This window comes from Oncorhynchus mykiss, chromosome 3 (genome assembly GCF_057628025.1).
Source record: "Oncorhynchus mykiss isolate SJ-2025 chromosome 3, ASM5762802v1, whole genome shotgun sequence".
Taxonomy (NCBI): domain Eukaryota; kingdom Metazoa; phylum Chordata; class Actinopteri; order Salmoniformes; family Salmonidae; genus Oncorhynchus; species Oncorhynchus mykiss.
In genome coordinates, this window is record NC_143024.1 from 21,611,893 (window position 1) to 21,632,536 (window position 20,644).

The 20,644-nt window shown below is 45.5% G+C and overlaps 2 protein-coding genes across 7 annotated transcripts; both read left to right on the forward strand.

The window, feature by feature from the left end:
- Window positions 1-535: 535 nt before the first annotated feature.
- On the forward strand, window positions 536-9,021 carry LOC110508845 (uncharacterized). 5 transcript variants are annotated; one of them, XM_090224860.1, is made up of 5 exons: window positions 551-905; window positions 1,228-1,353; window positions 2,067-4,256; window positions 4,415-4,769; window positions 5,067-9,021. In XM_090224860.1, the coding sequence occupies exons 3-5, from the start codon at window positions 3,834-3,836 to the stop codon at window positions 7,436-7,438; spliced, it is 3,150 nt and encodes a 1,049-aa protein (XP_090080986.1). In that variant the 5' UTR covers window positions 551-905; window positions 1,228-1,353; window positions 2,067-3,833; the 3' UTR covers window positions 7,439-9,021. The 5 variants fall into 5 exon arrangements, with proteins under 5 accessions (XP_021445394.2, XP_021445376.2, XP_090080986.1 ...); XM_021589719.3 differs by having other exon boundaries at window positions 536-905; window positions 2,067-4,769; XM_090224853.1 differs by having other exon boundaries at window positions 4,415-9,021.
- Window positions 9,022-10,522: 1,501 nt separating this feature from the next.
- LOC110508875 (transcription factor HLF) lies at window positions 10,523-19,930 on the forward strand. 2 transcript variants are annotated; one of them, XM_021589761.3, is made up of 5 exons: window positions 10,523-11,597; window positions 11,869-12,136; window positions 14,144-14,596; window positions 16,794-17,059; window positions 17,192-19,930. In XM_021589761.3, exons 2-5 carry the CDS (start codon window positions 11,944-11,946, stop codon window positions 17,405-17,407), a joined length of 1,128 nt encoding a protein of 375 aa, XP_021445436.1. In that variant the 5' UTR covers window positions 10,523-11,597; window positions 11,869-11,943; the 3' UTR covers window positions 17,408-19,930. The 2 variants fall into 2 exon arrangements, with proteins under 2 accessions (XP_021445436.1, XP_021445427.1); XM_021589752.3 differs by having other exon boundaries at window positions 10,579-11,597; window positions 16,794-17,074.
- The last annotated feature ends 714 nt before the right edge of the window (window positions 19,931-20,644 follow it).

The window sequence follows — 20,644 nt, forward strand, 5'->3', positions numbered from 1 at the left end:
TATAACTGTTCTCCAGAACCTTAATTAACTGAATCAGGTATGTTACCACGGGTTTGGAGCAAAAGCCTGCACCAATAGCCTTCAGGAGTTACCCCTGATCCAGGTGACATTACCATTTCAATGAAACACAACATTTGCATGACAAAGTCTGTCACCCCGCACGTGCCAGAATGACAAGCTTACTTTTTTTTGTCCAAACATCTAGCCATTTTAAAAGTTTTATATGAATGACAATGAAATGCAAGTTAGCAAATACACGGCAGCCATTTTAACAAGTCTGGTTGGTGAATGCTATGCCCAGCTGCAGCATGAAGCCAGTTAAAATGGCTTCAACCTCCCGCAGAGTCTGAATCTATTTCTGACGTATCTTTATCACATTATTTGTCATTCGGATACCTACACGGGTGACGACTTGACATAATATACCATAAAAATCTTTATCAAATGGAAATAAGAATAATCCAATGCAAAATATCAGTTAGCTATAGATAGCATGCTTGCTATCCAAAACAACTACTGAACCACAGGTTATGCTACCCGGAAATATTTCACGGGCCGGAAAGGACCAATGTTAAGTGAGCACACGTCATTCCCTTTTACCCCCCCCCAATTTTTTTTTTTTTAATAACCGACCGTCCAAAACATTTAAGCCGACAAAAACATCACCAACTCATCATTACCAATGGGGATTGATGCTGTCAAATGGCGAGGAAAAGGTTGCAGACTCAAATACTGAGTATTTAAAAGTGAAAGGGAGCCGAGCATTCACCTAGCTCAGCATCAGTGAACATGGCTATGGCTAACGAGTCGAAAACAGTACGCAGAAATGGAGAGCTAAGCGAATGATAGCTAGATGGTAGGAAGGCGTGACAGGCCGCATCCTGAACTTATACTTGGATGTGTAGGTAAATAAGCAATTTCGCATTTCATTCTGCCAAGAGGCATTCATTGACTTTTGAATGCATATTTTTTTATGCTATAGATAGCAAGCCGTGTGTGTTGTGTATTTGAATGGGTTGCATGCGATATCTGCTAGCTAAATAGCAGAATGTTATACCAAAAGCTGTCAGATTTGCATGTAAGCGCTTCTTTGCAAAACCCCCAATGTTTGTCAAAGCAATGTGCAACCCAAAGTTAGTAGTTCCCGTAGCTAGTATTGTGCAGTTATGCAATTTTTGCAGTGGCTGAATAACAGTTGCTGATTCTGAATTTCTGTCCTCCACACAGGATTGGTCATCTACACTACTAATGTGAAAGGCAATCAAAAAGATGCGATTGGGAAATAAAATCCATCTCCCTCCGCTGTCGGGCAAACACATATTTTGACTCATTGACATCTGTCAAAATTCAAAGGTAAGATTTTCCATAACGTGATCAATATTTCGCCGACGTCTTATAAACATGCAATAATAATTCATAATAATTATTGTTTTATTTACAGTTAGGGGGACTTAAATAGTGTGACACAGTGCTCAGTTCATACGAAACTATATGCAGTAGTAATACCCTAGTAATAAACAATAAATACATTCTAATAACAGTAGTAATAAAATAGTCATTCGGCATACTATACTTACATTTGGAAAACTATTAATTGTAGTAAGACTGACGTTTTAAAAAATATATCATTACTAAGTTTTATTTTATTTAAGCTTTATTTTAACAGGGACGACATATTGAGACCTAGGTCTCTTTTTCAATTGCGCCCTGGATAATACAACATAAATATACACATTGTTATCAAAACCATGTGTAATTTGTTTTGTTGCATCGATGAATGTGATGTTTGGGGTTCGTGATTGCATTTTCATCACCTACTTTATCCCTTTTCAATAATTAAAAAATTACATGATTTAAAAAAATATATATACGTGTGTATATATTATATACCTTTTTTTGTTGTGTGTGATTTATTTTAAGCTAAAGAAAATGTTATTTTATCATACATACTGTGGTGTATCATAATGGTACAAATGTTGGTGTATTTACAAATGTCAGCTGTTCAATTTAACAGTTTTTATCAAACAGAAATATGAATTTTGACTAATGTAGTTTCTGTTTTTCAGTGAGGAGAAGAAAACATAGTCTCTTCCCAGAGAATGAGTGAATAAACTGACGTGGATGAAGGGAAACGATGATATGGATGAAAACACTGTAACTGAAACAGCCAACCAACAGCTGTTGACTGAACTGCTCTCTAATAAAGATTGTTCTGTGCCATAAAACACCAAGAGACCGAACAACCAACAACAGACCAACAACAATTGCACACCAAAACAAGGCCTTTTCTCCCCATGAAACAGTACAAAGTGTTTAAGACTAAATAAAATGGCACCAACCCATTAAGATAAAAAGAGAATACGGTATCCACGTTGAAAAGAACTGTGAGAACTGTTCGCATTTGAGAAAAAATACCCTTTACACTAAATAACCCCATTCCCCACACACTTGCTCCCTCTCCTGTTGGATGGAGAGTGGGGGCAGTGGGCGATCGGGCGGAAGTAGCAGCAGCCGAAGTGCGCGAACAGGGGGGACCGGCAGTGTTATCGGGCGGAGTTCGGGATCGAGCCGAGGCGACTCAGGCAGTTCCAGGTCAAATAGTGGCACTGCAGGATCCCTCGGCCGAAGCTCTTCCATTGGCGGCAGTGGTGGGATCATTGTCGCTGCTCCTGGTGCTGGAGGTGTGGCTCCTGCACCCCCATGTGCCAGTGAGTGGGAGATGTTCCAATTTGGAAAATACAATTTGGACATAATAGAGATGTTAAGCGGACACCAGGCCCATCAGTTCAAAGGCCTTGGGTTAGAACGACAGCTACAGCATCAGCAGCAGGTGCAGCTTCACCAGCACCAGCTCCAGCAGCAACAACAACAGCAGGCCGAGACCTCAGGAGCTCTCCTGTCTGGGCTAGGCCTTGGGTCCCTCCAAGGGGCCAGAAGCAACGCCTTTTCCGATTCTGCCTCTATTTTCGCAAAAATGAGCGCCCCTCCTCCTCCCCCTCTACAACAACAACCTTCTTCGTCCTCACATAGCTCAAGATCCAAGTCAAGCAAGATGAGTAGCAGCAGCTCAAGCCATGTGTCGGGCTACCCACAGTTCCTGCGTTCCTTCCACCCGACAGAGGCAGCTCTGGCACAGGAGCAACTGCATTCTGGGGTCAGCCGCTTCGAGCACTTTTCTGGGGGTAGCAGTGGTGGGGGTGCTGGGGGGTTGGGACTTGCCCCCCCTCCACCACCCCCTCTGCATCCAGGCCTCTCTGTCCCCCAAGCATCACCTGGCCCTTCATCCTCTTCCCCCTCCCCCTCCAGTTCAGTGGTAACTAACAATCCCCCTAGTAGCAGTGCAGTCACCTCTCTGGGACACCAGCTGGTTGGGGCCCAGTCTGATGCACGGAGCCTTCATCAGCAGTTCAGTTGCATGCTAGCTGCTAATCAGTACTTTCTCTCTGGGGTGCCTGCTAACGCTAGCTTAGAGCAGTTTCTGGTTCAACAGGGAACCCACAACCACCTGGGGATAGGTTTAGCTCAGAGTGAGGGATCTAGCTCAGGCCTTGCTCCGCCTCCAGCTCTGCATTCCTCTCATTCGCATGGCCTCTCTACCGCTCAGCCACAGCAGCAGCCTCCACAGCAGCAGCAGCTGCCTCCCCATACCCTGTCCCACCCCCACTCGCACTCCCACCCTCACCACCCCCTACACCCAGGCTCCCAGCCCTCTTCCCTGGGTGGTTTTGACTTCCAGGGCATCCCAGTGCTCTCCTCCAACCAGCTGGCCTCTCTGATGCAGCAGGAAGCAGGCCTGCCGCTCCCCCTGCCTCTTCATCTGTCCCTCTCCAAGGATGACGGCAAGGGGGACAGCAGTGGGGGCGGAAGCAGCAGCAGTAGAAGGAAGAAAGCGATGGCTGGCTACCTGCCACAGAGGAAGTCAGATGGCGGCAGTAACAGCAGCAGCGGCCACAGCAGTGGGAACCCCAATGCTAGCAGCATTGCAGGGGGGCTGGGCCACGACCCCTCCCCAGGGCTGGTTGGGGGGGGGGGCGGAGGGGTTGGCATGTCAGGTTTGGGAGGAGATCCATCCCTCCTTGCCTCTTCATCATCATCATCATCATCATCATCAGTTGTCTCATCCTCCTCTTCCTCTGGCCCCTCCACTGCAGCATCAGTTCTGGTTACTAATGGTTCTCACCTATCCAAACCTGATAACATGGGCTCCATGCCATCTGCATCTACACAGGCTGACACTGAGCCCCTCTATAACTGTGGTGAGTGTGGCAAAACCTTCACTCACCTCTCCAGCCTTCGCAGGCACCTGCGTATGCATGAGTCTACGGCAGCAGGTACTAGCAATAATGTCAGCATTAACCCAAACCCGACTCATATCCAACCACTAACTGACCCCACTCTCCCACACTCCACCCAGGAACACTCCACCCAGGATCTGAACTCTCAATCTAACTCGCTGTCCTCCCAACAATCCTCCAACTCAGTCCAGGCCTCATCTTCCTGCCCCAGCCCTGACAAGACCTTCAATTGCTCAGATTGTGGCAAGCACTTCAAGAAAAAGGGGCACCTCCTCCAGCATGGCGTCATCCACTCAGAGGCTCGCCCGTATGGCTGCAGCATCTGCTCCCGGGCTTTCAACCGCCGTGAGTCGCTGACGCGACACGAGAAGATTCACCAGGACAAGCCCTTCCGCTGTCCAGCCTGCGGTCGATGCTTCCGTGAGAGTACCTCTCTACTCAACCATGCTGCCTCTGGCACATGCGGCAAGCCAGGTAGGGCATCAAAACCACAGGGCAGCAGCAAGGAAGGAGCTGTAGGGGAGGGCAGAATGGGAGGAGGGGGCGGAGGAGAAGGTGGAGGAGGTGGGGATTACCAGGGTAGTAGAGGGGTGATTTATGGGAAAACTGAGGAAGATGAAGAGGGTGTGATCTTGGGAGGTGAGGGAGGTCAGAAGTCAAGGCTAGGGTGTGATGGTGGTCTGTTTCAGTCAGAGAGGGGAGGGAATGCTAACAGCAGGGACAGGCCAGATGGTAAATACCCCACTGATTACTCTCGGAATCGTTACACAGGCTACCATGACGACCACCGTTCTCAAGGTAACCCGTCTCCGTGTTACTCTGGAGCCTCCCCCTGTGGCAGTGGGATGGCGGGCCCGGCGCTGAGGAAGGCACCATTGGCCCCGACGCTGCACCCCCACCCTCAGAGTCAAACCCAACATCACCACCAGCAGCACCTCCCCCTGTCCTCTCTCCTGGATGACTCTGAAGACGACGTCACCAGCTCTGTCAACAACGCCATCTCAGCCATTGCCGCTGCAGCTGCCGCCAACTGTGATATGAACAGTGGGAACAGAGGCGACGATAGGAGAGATATCATCGGAGGACTGTTGGGTGGGCTGGACTTAGGCCCCTTGGGGTCCCCTTCATCAACATCTGGGATGGATAAGACCTATAGAGGAGCAGGGAACCAGGATGGTATGAGTGGTAATATGAACCACAACCAACAGCAGGGGAATGATCCACAGAACCCTGCTGCCAAACCAAAACGTCCCCGTAAACCCAGAAAGCCCAAAGACCCCAACGCTCCCCCCAAACGCAGGCAGTACACCCCCAGAGCTCCCAGAGAGTTGAGCAACATCCCGCGGCCATATCTGTGCAGTGTTTGCGGCAGGGGGTTTGCACGCCGCGAGACCCTGCGTAGGCACGACCGTGTCCATACTGGGGAGAAGCCCCACCGCTGCAGTACATGTGGGAAGCACTTCAGAGAGGCCTTCCACCTCACCAAGCACCACACCGTTCACTCTGGGGAGAAGAACTACAAGTGCAGCCTGTGTGGGAAAGAGTTTGGTTACTCCCAGAGCCTCAAGAGGCACGGGAAACTCCATCAGAAAGGGGAGGTGGAAGAGGTCCCCACAACACCAGGAGGGGAGAACCTCAACAACTTCAACACAAACCCGTCATGTGGGATGGGCCAAGACAGGGAACAGAACCAAGGAAACAGCTCCTCCTCCTATTATTCATACCCCCAAGATGTCAAGCCTCAAGGCTCCAACAGCCAGCCCCCGCCCAGGCTCTACACCTGTGCCATATGCTGGAAGTCTTTCCGTCATCACTTCCACCTGACGGCTCATCACCAGACGGTCCATGAGAACGGAGGTGAGAAGCTGTTCAGCTGCGAGGTGTGTGGGAAGGCCTTTGCCTACTCCAACAGCCTCACTCGACACAGGCTGTCGCAGCACGGCCTGGCCCGCACCGGCCCTGACAACGCACAAGGGGACGGCAGTGGTTCAGGGGTAAACAGTGCAGCTGGTGGTGGAGTGAGTGGGACTGCGTCAGAGAGCGAGGCAGCCACCAACGCCCTTCTTCAGATGGCACCTTCCACTGAGGGCCACGGGGGGCAGCAGAGTCACAGTGTTGTCACCCACAGTCATCAACAACAGCCACCTCAGCCCCCAGCTGGCTACTCCCCCCTTTTCTATGATGCTGGTACGGCCCACTCCTCAGCCTCCAGCGTCCCTCCCTACTCTCAGCCCCTGCCACCCAACTCCACAATCATGCCCCCTCAGCACCAGCATTCCCCAGCAAGGGTGAAAGGGGAGCACATTTACCCAGCTGGGTCTAGTAGTCACACCCTTCACACCACAGCTCCATTCCAGCCCCTCACGGAGCTACCATCCGACCACCATCACCACCACAACCACCACCACCACCATTCTTCACATCACCACCACCGTTCAGAGCCACAGTCCCAGCAACCACATCACAGGAACATCCAATCACACGATGACATAAGGAGGCACAAGAAGAAGAGAAAGTCCGACAGGAGGGAGGGAAGGGGGGACATGTGGGGGGAGTCCTCAGGCTTCGTCAGAGACGAGGAGAGGAAAGACCAGAGGAAGAGGAGGTCTGTTTTGCAAAAACAGCTGAGGAAGAAAAAGCTTCTGTTGAAGATTAGACGAGGGGGGGAAGCAGGAGGGGGAGGATATGAGCTGGTCACAACAAGAGGGATGAAGATACAAATCCTGTCATCTCTCAAAGTCCCAGTGAAACGTTTTGCCTGCTCCATCTGTCCCCACGCCATGTTCGCCCGCCAGGCCGGCCTGCTAGCCCACAGGGCAGCTAAACACACCCAGAGAGTCCTGTCCCCCCAGGAGCGTCTGTGCTGCGGTGTGTGTGGGAAGCAGTCTCACAGGCTCCTGGAAGCATTCATCCACCGGGCGACTCATCGCGCCCGAGGGTCCTTCTCCTGCAGACGCTGCTCTGCTCGCTTCTGGAACGCCCCCCTCCTCCGCAGGCACAAGGTGACCTGCCGACATCGGGCCAAGGGACTTCCACGAGGTGGCGCTATCCACCTGAAGTTGTCCAAGAGGGCGGGGGAGAGGAAGAGCAGAGAGGAGCAGGGGGAGATGTCGCACTCCCTGCTTACATTGTACAGATACTGAGCTTGCTGACTTCTAAGGTAGTGGTTTAGATTGTCATTGATAGGAAAGGGAGAGGTTATCAGTTTTGGACTATACATAGAAGAAGATGGACTTTAAAAAACAAAAGCCTTTGGGGGGGGCGATTGAATTGGTCTGGTGTCTGTCTGGACCTCATCAACTCAACTCACTGACTGTTAGAACAAGTGTTTTAACAACATGAACTACTGTAGATCAACCAAGGATCACCCTGAATTCTTCCATCCAACTGTATGGGAGGATGTTGAAAGACATGACTGTTTTCATATGATCATTAACCCTTAAGTGCATTGACACTATGCTTGGCTGACACTGTGCAGTTATTAGACATGTTTAGGTGATTTGACCTGCTAATTTAACTCTACCCCCTCAGCCTTACTAGCATCCCTTCTATACCCCTAGCTGTATGATAACTCTGTCTCTGCTGTGTACTATGTCTTGTTGATGTTCACCTAGAGCCCCTTTGGGGATTTTTTAATGTAAAAAGTGCATTTAGTAGGAGTAGGGAGAGGGTGGGACACAGACTTCTGGTTGGTAGAGAGGCAGTCTGTTTGTCGGTGCATGTGTGTTTTTTGGTCAGTTTGTTGCGGAGGTTGTGAACTCACTATGTGACGATTAAAAAGGACGTGTTTTAACCGTAAGTTAACAAAGTCCTGAAAAATGTCCCCAGTGATTTAATCACGTCTTTAAAAATACATTTGAGAATCTTAATAGATTGAAGTGAATACCACTTCCAGACAAAAAAAAGTGTATCTTACAAAAAGCCTTGCTAATCATGACTTGATTTAATTTTCATGCCTGTGGAAACAATTGTAGCTTTTATACCAAGATATTGAGATCAAGACAGGATGAACACAGCTCACTGTAACGTATATTGTGTTAATATCTTATCACTGCTGTTTTTCTCTTTTCACAAAGTACTTTATTTAGCTTTCACTGTTCCTTCATAGTAGCAAAAGCAGTTATGATTACATGTATTAATGTGTGTTTAACTCTATCTGTCTACCTGCCAAACCTGGATTCTATCCTGTCCTCTTCTCTTATTTTTTGCTGAGTTGCAATCATGTTCATAACCCTGTCAGGCCTTGTTTTATCTTCTAAAGAAAAAGAATAGTTCTAAGTACATTTCTATCACTTTATTTACTTAAAACAAAGATAGTTGTTGATTATACTTCAGCATTGAATAAAACATAAGTGTTCTCTGCTGTGCTTTTTCTCCATGTATCATGTAAGGCTAATAATGAAGAACGGCATAGTTACTGATAACTAATCATCTGGGTATTGACTCTATAATGAGAACAATTTTACAAATACCAAAATCAGTATAATAGTTTTGTCCCAGATATAGTTAAATAGCTGTGGGCCTGATGGATTTCAGGATGTCATCATGGAAATACAAATGCATTTCAACTTAGCACAACTATGGTTATCCAACTTATTGGCAGGTCAATTCAATTAATGTTGTATACTCAACCAGAAATGCTTATTTTTTTTGCTTTGCTTTCTATGACCCCAATTTGAAATGGCCACAACTCACAACCACCCAAAATAAATAAATAATGGACATCTACAGCCTACAGTATTATGTTAAATCCACTAGATGGCATTAGGCAACTCATTTCTGCTCACTGTACTCTGGCCCCTGTGTTTTAGAGTGTGGCAGTCACATGGATTTTACACCGATAGGGGGTGGATTCAAGAGTCGGAACGTGCAGTGTCCATGTCTGAGCTGTGTGTGTCAGTGAGTGCGCACGTCTGAGCCGTGCGTGCATGTGAGTGACTGAGTGACCGAGTGTGTACAAATGTGTGTGTGTGTTTGCAGACTCATGCTTGCATGCGAGTGTGAGATAAATCTATTTGTGTACGACACAGATAGAACATCAACATAAATGCATACATACATAGTCTTCATACAGAATTGCAAGGCAGTAATGGCTGCCCTACTGACCTAGTTCTGTTAGTTTGTGTGAATATAGGCTATTGTAATGTAGACTACAGTATTAGAGTTCACCTTAATGAAATATGACAGCTGTGGTCTGTTGTTCTGGTTTGACTTAAGTATTTTTTAGGTGGCAGCAGCACTGTCACACTAACTGCTATAGAGGGATATGCACATTTAGCTTCATTATGCTTATTCCCGCTGTTTCAACACCAAATACTACTAAACATCACTAATTCATGTCTAAATACAAAAAGAAACATGAAATGCTAACTATCATTTTAATTTCTAGATACCATGGTCTGTTCGTGTGTTAGTGCATTCTCCACATGTCATGTAGGACTACAGCCGAAGAAGCATATTATAGCCTACCTATCAAATCAGAGTCACCTTTGTTCGCTAAGTACATTTACATGTAACAGGAATTTGACCTGGTGAGATGGTGCTGCCACAATAACGAGTATACAGACAAAATATATAGCCTACTATAGCTTAAAGCAAAATTGATTATGATTTAAAATAGAAAACAATTTTTAGACAATGTGAATGTAATTTAAGGTCATTGTCAGTCTTTTCTATATTCTAACTACCTCTGTAGTCCTGTTCTATACTCTCTCAAACCTTCTCAAATTGTTCTAACAGATGAATTATCATAAAGGCATGCAATGTTCGTTTTGCAGTAAACTTCTGCAGTAAACACACATGTAGGATAGTTTATCATCAATCAATGTATCAATTGTTTCCCCATTAATTATACTCATGCTGTTGGCATATGTCTATTTGTAAAGAAAACAAGTGTCTGGTACACACAGTAATATCCTCAGAAGGATGTATATTGTTCCTGGGATCTGTCTAAATATTGTTTTTCCATGTCCGACTAGCAGTCAACAAAAAGGAAACAATTTCCTGTGGCTCTTTGACTGTGGGTTAAAATACAGTACTGCAGACACCTCGCGCTGTTCTGCTTTGAATCGGTCTCACGCGGCCGTAGCATGGGGGGAATCCGTAGGGCGGGGCGGGTGGCCTAGTTCTTTCCAATAAGCGCTCACTAGGGGAGGAGACATTATTTTCTCCAACCAATCGAAACTAGAGCAACATGCATAAGGGTTGCACCTCCTCGTGACTGGGCCATGTGCGCTATATTACAGCTATTCTGCTTTTAGGAAGCAACGTGCTGCTGTGTTCCTTTCGCCTGAAAACCCGGCAGCCACTCACGTTTTCTCTGGATTACAAGCGGACTGGGAAAACTGTAGTCTACACTACACAGTTGCTTGCTCATAGAATGGTGCAGGGCCCATTGCTAGTATAATGACATAATCATGTTGGCAATCTATTTGGGCAATAATCTGTATGCCTAGATGAACGTTCTATAGAGGATATGTATCAAGGTCCCCTCAGTTGCTAGTGTCATTTAAAGACGTTAATTCAAAGTCATAATGATAACGGTGACGGGTGATTGCTAACTGTCCATTTGTTTTCGTCCGTCTGTCCATGAGCATACAAACAACAAGTGCTTGGCGTGCCCCCTCGAGGTGTGGCACGAGGGGGGTTGTGTGTTTGTCATGCATATTGAACAAATAAGCCAATCATGCCTTCTCTCGCGCCTTGCCCTATGAGTTGTGACGTCACGTGAACTGCCCGTGTTCGTTCCAGCTGAGAGGACAGCCGTCGCGCAGCCCAAATCCAAGCCCGTGCTTCAGTACATTGGCTACACAAAGTACGCGGGGGAAAAGAAGAACCCCCCCTCCCGAAAGAACGATAGAGCGACAGGAAAGCTTAAAGAAAAAAGTAATACAGCTTGTCACCGACAAATAGCGCGCGTACTCAGAGCCTTCTCCGCTTTTCGCTCTTCATTATTTGTTCATTTGGCATTGTGGAGTAGGACATTATTTTTCCTTGCTTCGAGTTTCATTTTTGATCATTTTTTAATCGTCATTTGTTTGGGGTGTTGATCAACTCAGGATATTTTTCGACAACAACTTATTATTTTCCAGCTCGGATTTTATTTTGTCCACCTTTGAATTGACCATGGGCACCAGTCATTAGTTTGACGTTTTACAACTAGTCTCTATTGGAGAATAACATCTTGATCTGCACCGGGGATTTAAAATAATATAGTGTTGCACCATATCTACTGGAATACTGTCTATTATAATGATACAACAGTGGATATAAGAACACTTCATAGCCTAAATAGAGGGAAAGGTAAGAACATGTTTATTGACATTCTAAACAAATCAAAGGGACACGTTTTGCAACTATTGCTTGTTATTATTAGGCTACACTGGTATACTGAGCCTGGGAGTCAAACTTACATGTTCTCATATCTTGTCGAGATATGCACTCACATATGCGTTTTATATTACTTCAACAAGTTTGTAATGTCATCTCAAATAGACTATTCATTGCACCTGGTTCATTGCACCCAATTCTAACTATAATACATGTTAATTCAATATTCTCGTTAATTGAATAGCGGTGATCAATCTGCCAGTCATTTCGACTCCGCCTGCGCTCCAGGATCCTAATCAACAACCAGGTCCGGCCAACTATGTCCAGGCAGCTCACCCAGCTCCTGACCCCGGACCTCCCAGCCGGCGCTAGCCCGCAGTTCGGGAATTGCAACCAGTCTGGTGGCTCCATCAGCGGTGGACACCTCAACTCCATGGCTAGTTTGAAATCCCTCCTGCAGCATCCGATGAAGGGAGACCGTGCAATTCTCAAAGACTGCTGCGACGTTAAAGGTGAGAAGATAACTTTGATTTAATTTGATTGTTACATTGTTATCATGCAGCTCTACACTGCAACAATGTTGCTGATGGAGTTTTCTGCACTTAGGCATGCAGTGTCTGTTAGCTTATGTTGTTTTTCTGTTATTTAGCATATTTTGTAACTGACATTCAATGAAATCATATCTACCAGTCTCCATTGTCTGCCTGACTCAATTGAGTACAGTACAGTGAAGACAGCTGTGCTCACCAGCATAACTTAATATCTGGCCCTGCCATTGTCACACATGCACATGACATGACACATGCACCACAGTCAGACTTGTTGTTTGGAAACAAAACAGATAAGGTATACTGGTGTGGTTCTTCAGTACAGAGCTCAGCTCTGAATGATGATTCATGATTGACATTCTGCAACCAACACACACCATAGTATATACATGGTGGTGGAAGTTGTCCTTTAGAACTGATTCATGGTCAGTTTGTATTTTTACTACTGATAATACAGGTCAGGACCAGAATAGGGAAACTTTGTATCAGAATAGAACTTATACTCTTGAAAAAAAGGTGCTATCTAGACCCTAAAAGGGTACCTCGGCTGTCCCCATAGGAGAACCCTTTGAATAACTATTTTTGGTTCCAGGTAGAACCCTTTTGGGTTCAATGTAGAGGGTTCTGCATGGAACCCAAAATGGTTCTACCTGCAACCAACAAGGGATCTACCTGGAACCAAAATGGGTTCTCCTACGGGGACAGCCAAATAACCTTTTTGGAACCCTTGCTTCTAAGAGTGTAGGATCAAATGCTTGTTGGAAAATGTTAATCGAATCCAACCACTCCTATAGTATAGAGCAGTAAACCAGAAAGCATATTATGGGATAGTAATCATGTTCAAATCATCTATAAGTGACTTTGTTGAGCTTCACAGTCAACTTGAGATACTTTTGGATGATTTGGACATGCTAATATCGGTCCCATGACTTGAATAGGATTTGTGCCACAAATGCTAAAACGTTAGCATGTGGAAACCGTGCCAGAAACTACTGTCATACCTTATCCATAGACAGTTTACAGGGTAAGGAAACCAATATGCCATTATCCCTGTAACACGTTATTACATGGTCATTAGGCATAACAAACACTTTTATCCAAACACAAAGGTCACTCACTGTCCAATTATGACCCCCAAATGTCCAGTAGAATGATGGTGCCATCCCATGTTGCACTCTGCTGTGAGCTGAGCATGATGTTCTCATATGGATTATAATCTCCGCCCCTCCAATCCCCTGGCATAGTTTTAGATTAGCATGCAGATTAAGACCACATCTTCTGGTATATTATCTGCCTTGCTAAACAGTACCAGCGAGGCCTGTGGTATGGATGCCTATATTACCACATTCATTTGTCTCACCAAGTATAGACATAGACATGCAGACATGTAGTAAAAATCATATTGCTTTTCATCCAGCATTCTGATTTGGATTCTTGTGCAGTTTCTTGTATGACCATCTGTTACGGTCTGACTGAAGCATTCAGTGGTGTTTGTGCGCAGAGCAGTGCAGCTGATGCATCCAACGGTCACACCATTCCACAGATATCATCTATCTCTCAGTATCTGTAGAGTTGACACATCTATAGGATAATTGTGCCTCTGGACCTCAACAGCTATGAGGCCTGGGCCATAGCACCCTCTTGTCTCATTGAACTAAATTGAATAGGTTTACAAGAACACCTACAGCTTTGGACATAAGATATCCTGTCATATGACCCTAAGTAGTTCCCCCCCCAAAACTGAAAAGCAAAGAGTGTATATGGAAGAAACCTTGTGAGGAACCAGACTTGAGGGAGTGTATATAGTGGGATACCATGACACTTTTTATTTCTTTTTTTATAATCCCCAAATCACCTCTGACAGCACCAAGGGTCAAACATTTGATGTGACAACAACTCTTGAGAGTTCCAACCCCTGTCCATCCTTTACTAACCAATAACCTCCATTTTGTCTCTCTCCCACCATCCCAGACAAAGACAGAACCATCACAGACATGGATGAGGACTCCTTGGGTGGCGGGAACGGCGGCTGCAACATGCGTAGCGGCAGCAGCGGGGTGAGCAGCAGCAACAGTAACGCCAGCGGAGGAGGAGCTGGAGGATTTAACCAGTCTGCGTTCCTGGGACCCCTCCTGTGGGAGAGGACCCTGCCAGTGGAAGGAGGCCTCTTCCAGCTGCAGTACATGGACCTGGAGGAATTCCTCACAGAGAACGGCATGGGCGGAGTCCACGGCCAGAACAGTTCCAGTACAGCCCAGATCCCATCCCAGAGTTCCCAGTCGGCGGTGCCCAATCAGAGTTCCCAGTGTCCCCCCTCATCGCCTCCACCCTGCTCTTCAGCCTCCTCCTCGTCATCCTCATCTTCCCCGTCGCTCATCGGCCTGGAGGTGGCCCAGTCCAACATGCAGGGAGGACTTGACTATGGTGAGTAACCCGAACCGGTTGTCGGAGGAGGGGAGGGCAACATACAGGGATTTCTATGATGATTTTATCCCATGGATACAATACGGAACAGTGTACATCTGTTTATTGTACACATCTTCAGTAGGAACATGGGGAGAGGGGTGGAGATGAGATGGTTAATGCTGATTCTATGGAAAGGGATTGTAGGGGTGGTGGGTGATTGGTGAATGTATCGTAGTTGACATGGTATCGACAATGTATTCAGTGGTCCAGTTTGGCCAAATGAAGCAAGGATTATGGTGCCATGTTGTTTTGGCCTTGTGAAGTGGCAACTAGATGAAGGACTAAAATGGAGGATCAGTGACATGGCAGTTACCATGGTGACCCTGTATACAGGATGGTTATGTCCTTAGAGAGAAGGCTGTAGTAAAGTCTGCACAAAGTCTTCATGTGATTCAGCTCTTTAAGTTGTCCTCAGTACTCATATTGAACTCCTCTCCTATGGTGACCAAGCATCATTTTCTGTGAAGCCAAATGGAATCCCTTAACGCTGAGTTAACTTGACAGAGAGGGAACAACAAGGAGGGGTGGAGAAAGCAACGACAGGAATTTCCTGTAGGCTACGAACTACCCTTCACACTGAGCTAGGTTTACCATTTAGGCTGCCTGAGAGAAAGAGACAGAGGAGACATTTAACAAATGAATCTCACAGCGCTGACAAAGGGGTTTGGTTTGGTCGGTTTTATGTTCAATTCAGGTCCAAACAGCCATTTACTGAACACTAAGGTCTTACTGTACATAGGGAGATCAAGACAGAGATAAGGAGGGGAGGGAGAGGAAGTAGGTGTGTGTAGTGAGTGTTTGTGATCGCGTGTCTTTAAATCTCTCCTCACCTCACACGCTACAGCAATGTGCACGTGCAGCGTCCCTTCACGTGCAGAGGCTGTGAGCACTGGAGCAGGAGAACGAGAGGCAGGGCCAACCGGAGGACTGGGAGGAGCGGAGAGGCACGAGGGTGGGAGGGAGAGCGAGGGAGGGAGGGGGGAGGAAGAGGTTCCCATTGCCTGCTGATACTGAAGTTCAAATGGAATGTTTGAATGCAGAAGAGAGAGATTTACAGAGATAGTAATGATTAAGATGTGGTGCTGTACAGTAGATGGGGAATGTCAGTAGCCATTGTATTTAACCCTTCATAAACTGGTTGTTTTTTAGCTGCATTTCAGTTGTATTCCAATGTCACATGTCACAATAATACACTTTAGACAGTTTAGACATTAGAGTTAAATACCACACTTTCACATTTACAAGACAAATCGGATATTAATGTAAAAGAAGCATTGATGAAGCCGAATGTGATATTGCGGGTTGGATGATGTGTTTGCTACATAGTCGTTACAATGTAACACAAATTATGAGGCAAGACAGGAGAACGTATTTGTAATGATCTGATTTGAGTTTTCATTCAGACACCTGACCATTGACTTAACTGGAGGTGGGTGTAGTGTAGGCTGTGTTCTGATTGTGTTCTCGTAAAGGAGGAATAGGAAAAGGAAAAGGCTGGTTGGAGTCTTTATGATAGGAATGTCAAGGTGTTATGTGCATTAGGCCCTAAAGGGGGTGAGTGAGCTTTATAGAACATAGGGAACTGATTTCAAGGGGTGGGATGACGGTTGTATAACAGTTTTAGAAACATTTCAAGAAAACTGTTAAAACCAGCCTTATAGGTAGTCAGTCTGGGCATGTTGATAATAATATTAAACCAGGATTGAAATATATACTCTGACTAAAAGGGTGATATTTAATTTTTATACACAAGATAAGTTGAGAAAAGTGCTCTTGCACATGTGAAGTTCCCATTTGAGTTACATTTCTCCATGATAATTGATTCATATTGAAGTGAAACGCACGTTCACGATAGTTGGAAAGACGTTGGGCTGTAGAAATCACACTTGAAAGCAGGGAGAAAAACGTTCCTGTTTATTAGTTTCTCAGAGCAGAAAGTAGCTCCCTTCCACCACCTGGTGGACATGGTCTGTAACTGCAGCCTATCAGCTCTACAGCTCTTTTACTTTACAGATTTTGACTTGCAGATAAATGCTGTGTGTTATTGCTTTCTGATGGACCTGAGGGGTCAGTGAGTCATAATGTATCTACATTGAATCTCTTGGTTCATATAAAGGTTTAATAAGAAAATAACAACCGATTCTCTCTCTTTCAGGAGGCAGTCAATCGAGCATGAACGACGACTGCGGCTCGCCTGGTTCCTCTGTCTCCTCTTCGTCCTGCACTCCTCTCATGACGCCCACATCCAACGGTCCAGACGTGATGGGTGGCTTTGAACCCGACGCGGCCGACGTGGCTCTGTCCAGTGTGCCCGGCCAGGACGCCTTCGACCCCCGCAGACACCGCTTCAGCGAGGACGAACTCAAACCACAGCCCATGATCAAGAAGGCCCGCAAGATGCTGGTGCCAGCAGACCTCAAGGTTGGTAGTCAGAGAGTAGGTAGAAGTATTAAGAGTTGGTAGAAGTTGTCCCTAACCTCTGGTCCAGGGTCAGATGATTTTCTACAAGGTAATGTCAGTAGCTCTGTATCTAACGGTGTCTCCCTCTTTCAGGATGATAAGTACTGGTCCCGGCGGTGTAAGAACAACGAGGCAGCCAAGCGTTCTCGTGACGCGCGGCGCTTGAAGGAAAACCAGATCTCGGTCCGCGCCGCCTTCCTGGAGAGAGAGAACCAGGCACTCAGACAGGAAGTGGCTGACATGAGGAAGGAGCTCGGTCGCTGCCGCAACATTCTCAACAAATATGAGAATCGCCATGGAGACCAGTGAGACAAGAGGAGGAGAAAGAGATGGAACTGATGGGTGGAATGGGGTGACATGATGATGATAACGATGATGATGATGAATGTATGAGACGATGAGAAGGGTGATATAAAGAAGCTCAGGTGTCACGTTTTGATGATGTCAGAGTGGACAGGGTTAAAGGTTAGGGACAGAGAGATTACATAACCTGGAGGACTGTTGCCCCTTTAGATGAAAGAAGAAAACGTCACTTTGAGGATTTTGATATCGGAGAATTGTATATTTTTATATTAAGACTAGAGGGGGAGCAAATTTTGGAAATAATTTTTGTATATTTTCTATATGAATGGGAAAGATGTAAGATATAGAGAGATGGAGGGCTATGACAAAATATCTTTTTACAGTAGATTGATAAAGGAGATGCTATTTTAGAGGTGTTAGACAGGGATTTTTAGACAGGATTCAGAGTCCGGGACTAGGAGGCAAGGCAGCCATTTTAAACTGTAAAATAGCGAGCAAAATGATTTTAAAATTGTACAGTTCAACATTTCTTTGTGGATTTTACTCAAGCACTTAATTTGTTTTCTTTGTTGTGTTTCTAACTGATGGGGTTTGGGCTGAAATGGTAGGAAAGTGAAAGAGAGAGAGAGCGAGAGAGAAATGGGAGAAACACTATTAACCCAGCACAATCTTCAGCACTTGCACAGTGTTTGTAAATAACAAGTCCTTCATATTGTTACAACTTTTGCAACCTTTAACAGTTTGGACTGTTTAGTAGTTGTCTAGATGTCTGGGCTTTGGTGCAGCTCTTACAGCTCTTACATTTGATTATAGCTGCACTATCTCCTCTGTCATATAGAGAATTGTATTATGTGACCCCAAGACTAGCAGGGCATTCAATCACACTACAGCTAATGGATGGGGCGACTGTTAGTTTTTATTATGTATACTATGAACTCATATTGATGAGCCCTTGGCCATCTCTCTCTCTCGCTCTCTTTCTGTCAATTTCTGTCCTTTTAGATTGCTGTCAGTTCTAACTGATATAGAATATCTTGCCCAAGCTGGGTTGGTAGGATTTTTGAGTTGTTCTGGTTACAGTGGACCGTTTTGATCTTCTCTCTGCATTGTGATGTTTTTTTCCTTCCTATGTTTTTGATATCGAATTGATCCAATCCCAACACGGTTAATGTCGCTTACAACCAATCACGAAAAGGCTATTTTTACCTTTAACCAATCCTAACAACCGGTCTCTGTGGTTCTAGATTGTATACATAATACCACAATGTCTTCACACCCTCCTAAATAGTCCACCAACTACCCAGGAAAAAGCACACTTGTGTTACTGTACAATATTAATAATTTTAGCTAGCATTCTTATTATTGGTAGAAGATAAATATTGTCTATATTGAATATACCAGTTTGTGTATTTTACATAGGTATATGCTAAGTGTGAATGTTGCAGAGATAAGATGCGTGTATGACTGCGTATATGCAAATTATATTCCAGGAGATGGGGTTTGTGGTAGGGTGTCTTATCAAACAAATGTGACCCTATTCTCCCATATACCCAGGGAATAGGTTATCATTCGAGATGATGCTATTATTACTCTCCCCATCGATCGGAATGGTGTTAAATTCTCAGATTTCTGGGACTAATAAAAAAGCCAAAATGTAAAATGTTGATTTATTAAGGTTGTTGATACTTTCTGTCAGTTCTCCGGCATTTCTGTGTTGTTGAGCATCGTCTTAGTATCCACATAGTGTCGTGTTTCCCTACCGACTCACTAAACCCAGGGGAGAGAAAGGGCCCAGTCAACCCAGTCATAGTGCTTCTTTTCCTCAACGACCATGTTATAAATAACTACCATTACTATTATTATGATTATGATGATTGTTACCCCCCTTTATTGTTGCTGTTATATATAATTGAATGATTTTATTTCTTTGGATGAACATGATTTGTTTCGTGTTGAAGCATCTTTGATCTCAAGCTATCCTCACAGAGAGACTATTCAGACATGCATCCTTGTTTTTATGTCACTTCCTGCCCTGCACCATGTACATCCTGTTTTGGTCCCTCGAGGGCCGCTGGTTTGTTCATAACCCCTATGGACAGTTTATATCCGGACTTCTCTGAAATACAGTTCCCAGAGGATGGCGGCCATCTTGGTTTCTCTGTTGATCATGGATTCCACAATCTCGCTGGCTCATCTCATACCTGGAGAACGACAGCGGTGGAATCCCATGCACTTCTGACTGTACACGTCTGTTCAGTTCTCTAGTTGTGTATGGACTATGCACGCTAGCCACAGTTTTCCTCTTGGTTTTCTGCAGCCTATTTTCACCTCAGTGACTGTATGTATGCTCTCCCAACTGGATGTTGTTCCTGGTCTCCCTGACGTGGATGATGATAACTCTTATAGTGACTTTTCTTGAACTACAGCTACCCATCTGCACCGGTGGTGTCCACTGTTCCAGCCCACTCAGTGCTGGCAATGGGGATGTCGTTGAACTTTCCCGAAAACACAAATAAAAGATTGTTCTTACTTACTGCTTCTCTGTTTTCTTTATATTTACTCACGTTTTACATTTACATTTTTGTTATTTAGCAGACGCTCTTATTCATCTAAGATAAACTATATATACAAAAGTATGTGGACATCCATTCAAATGAGTGGATTTGGCTATTTCAGCCACACCGTTGCTGACAGGTGTATAAAATTAAGCACACAGCCATGAAATCTCCATAGACAAACACTGGCAGTAGAATGGCGTTACTGAAGAGCTCAGTGACTTTCAACGTGGCACCGTCCAACAAGTCAGTTCATCAAATTTCTGCCCTGCTAGAGCTGCCACGGTCAACTGTAAGTGCTGTTGCTGTGAAGTGGAAACGTCTAGGAGCAACAACAGCTCAGCCGCAAAGTGGTAGGCCGAGGCTGCACAAGCTCACAGAATGGGACTGCCAAGTGCTGAAGCATGTAACACGTAAAAATTGTCTGTCCTCGTTTGCAACACACTACCGAGTTCCAAACTGCCTCTGGAAGCTATTTCAGCGCAACAACTTCGCCAGGAGCTTCAATGGGTTTCCAAGGCAGAGCAGCCGCACACAAACCTAAGATCACCATGCACAATGCCAAGCATCGGTTGGAGTGGTGTAAAGCTCACCGCCATTGGACTCTGGAGCAGTGGAAACGTCTTCTCTGGAGTGATGAATCGCGCTTCACCATCTGGCAGTCCGACGGACAAATCTGGGTTTGGAG

Excerpts from the sequence above, each read along its gene's own strand:
- LOC110508845 (XM_021589701.3), top strand. The coding sequence starts at position 2,468 with ATGGAGAGTGGGGGCAGTGGGCGATCGGGCGGAAGTAGCAGCAGCCGA.
- LOC110508875 (XM_021589752.3), top strand. The coding sequence starts at position 11,944 with ATGTCCAGGCAGCTCACCCAGCTCCTGACCCCGGACCTCCCAGCCGGC. Across the intron at positions 12,137-14,143 it reads AGACTGCTGCGACGTTAAAG|ACAAAGACAGAACCATCACA; the intron begins GTGAGAAGATAA and ends CCACCATCCCAG. Across the intron at positions 14,597-16,793 it reads GCAGGGAGGACTTGACTATG|GAGGCAGTCAATCGAGCATG; the intron begins GTGAGTAACCCG and ends TCTCTCTTTCAG.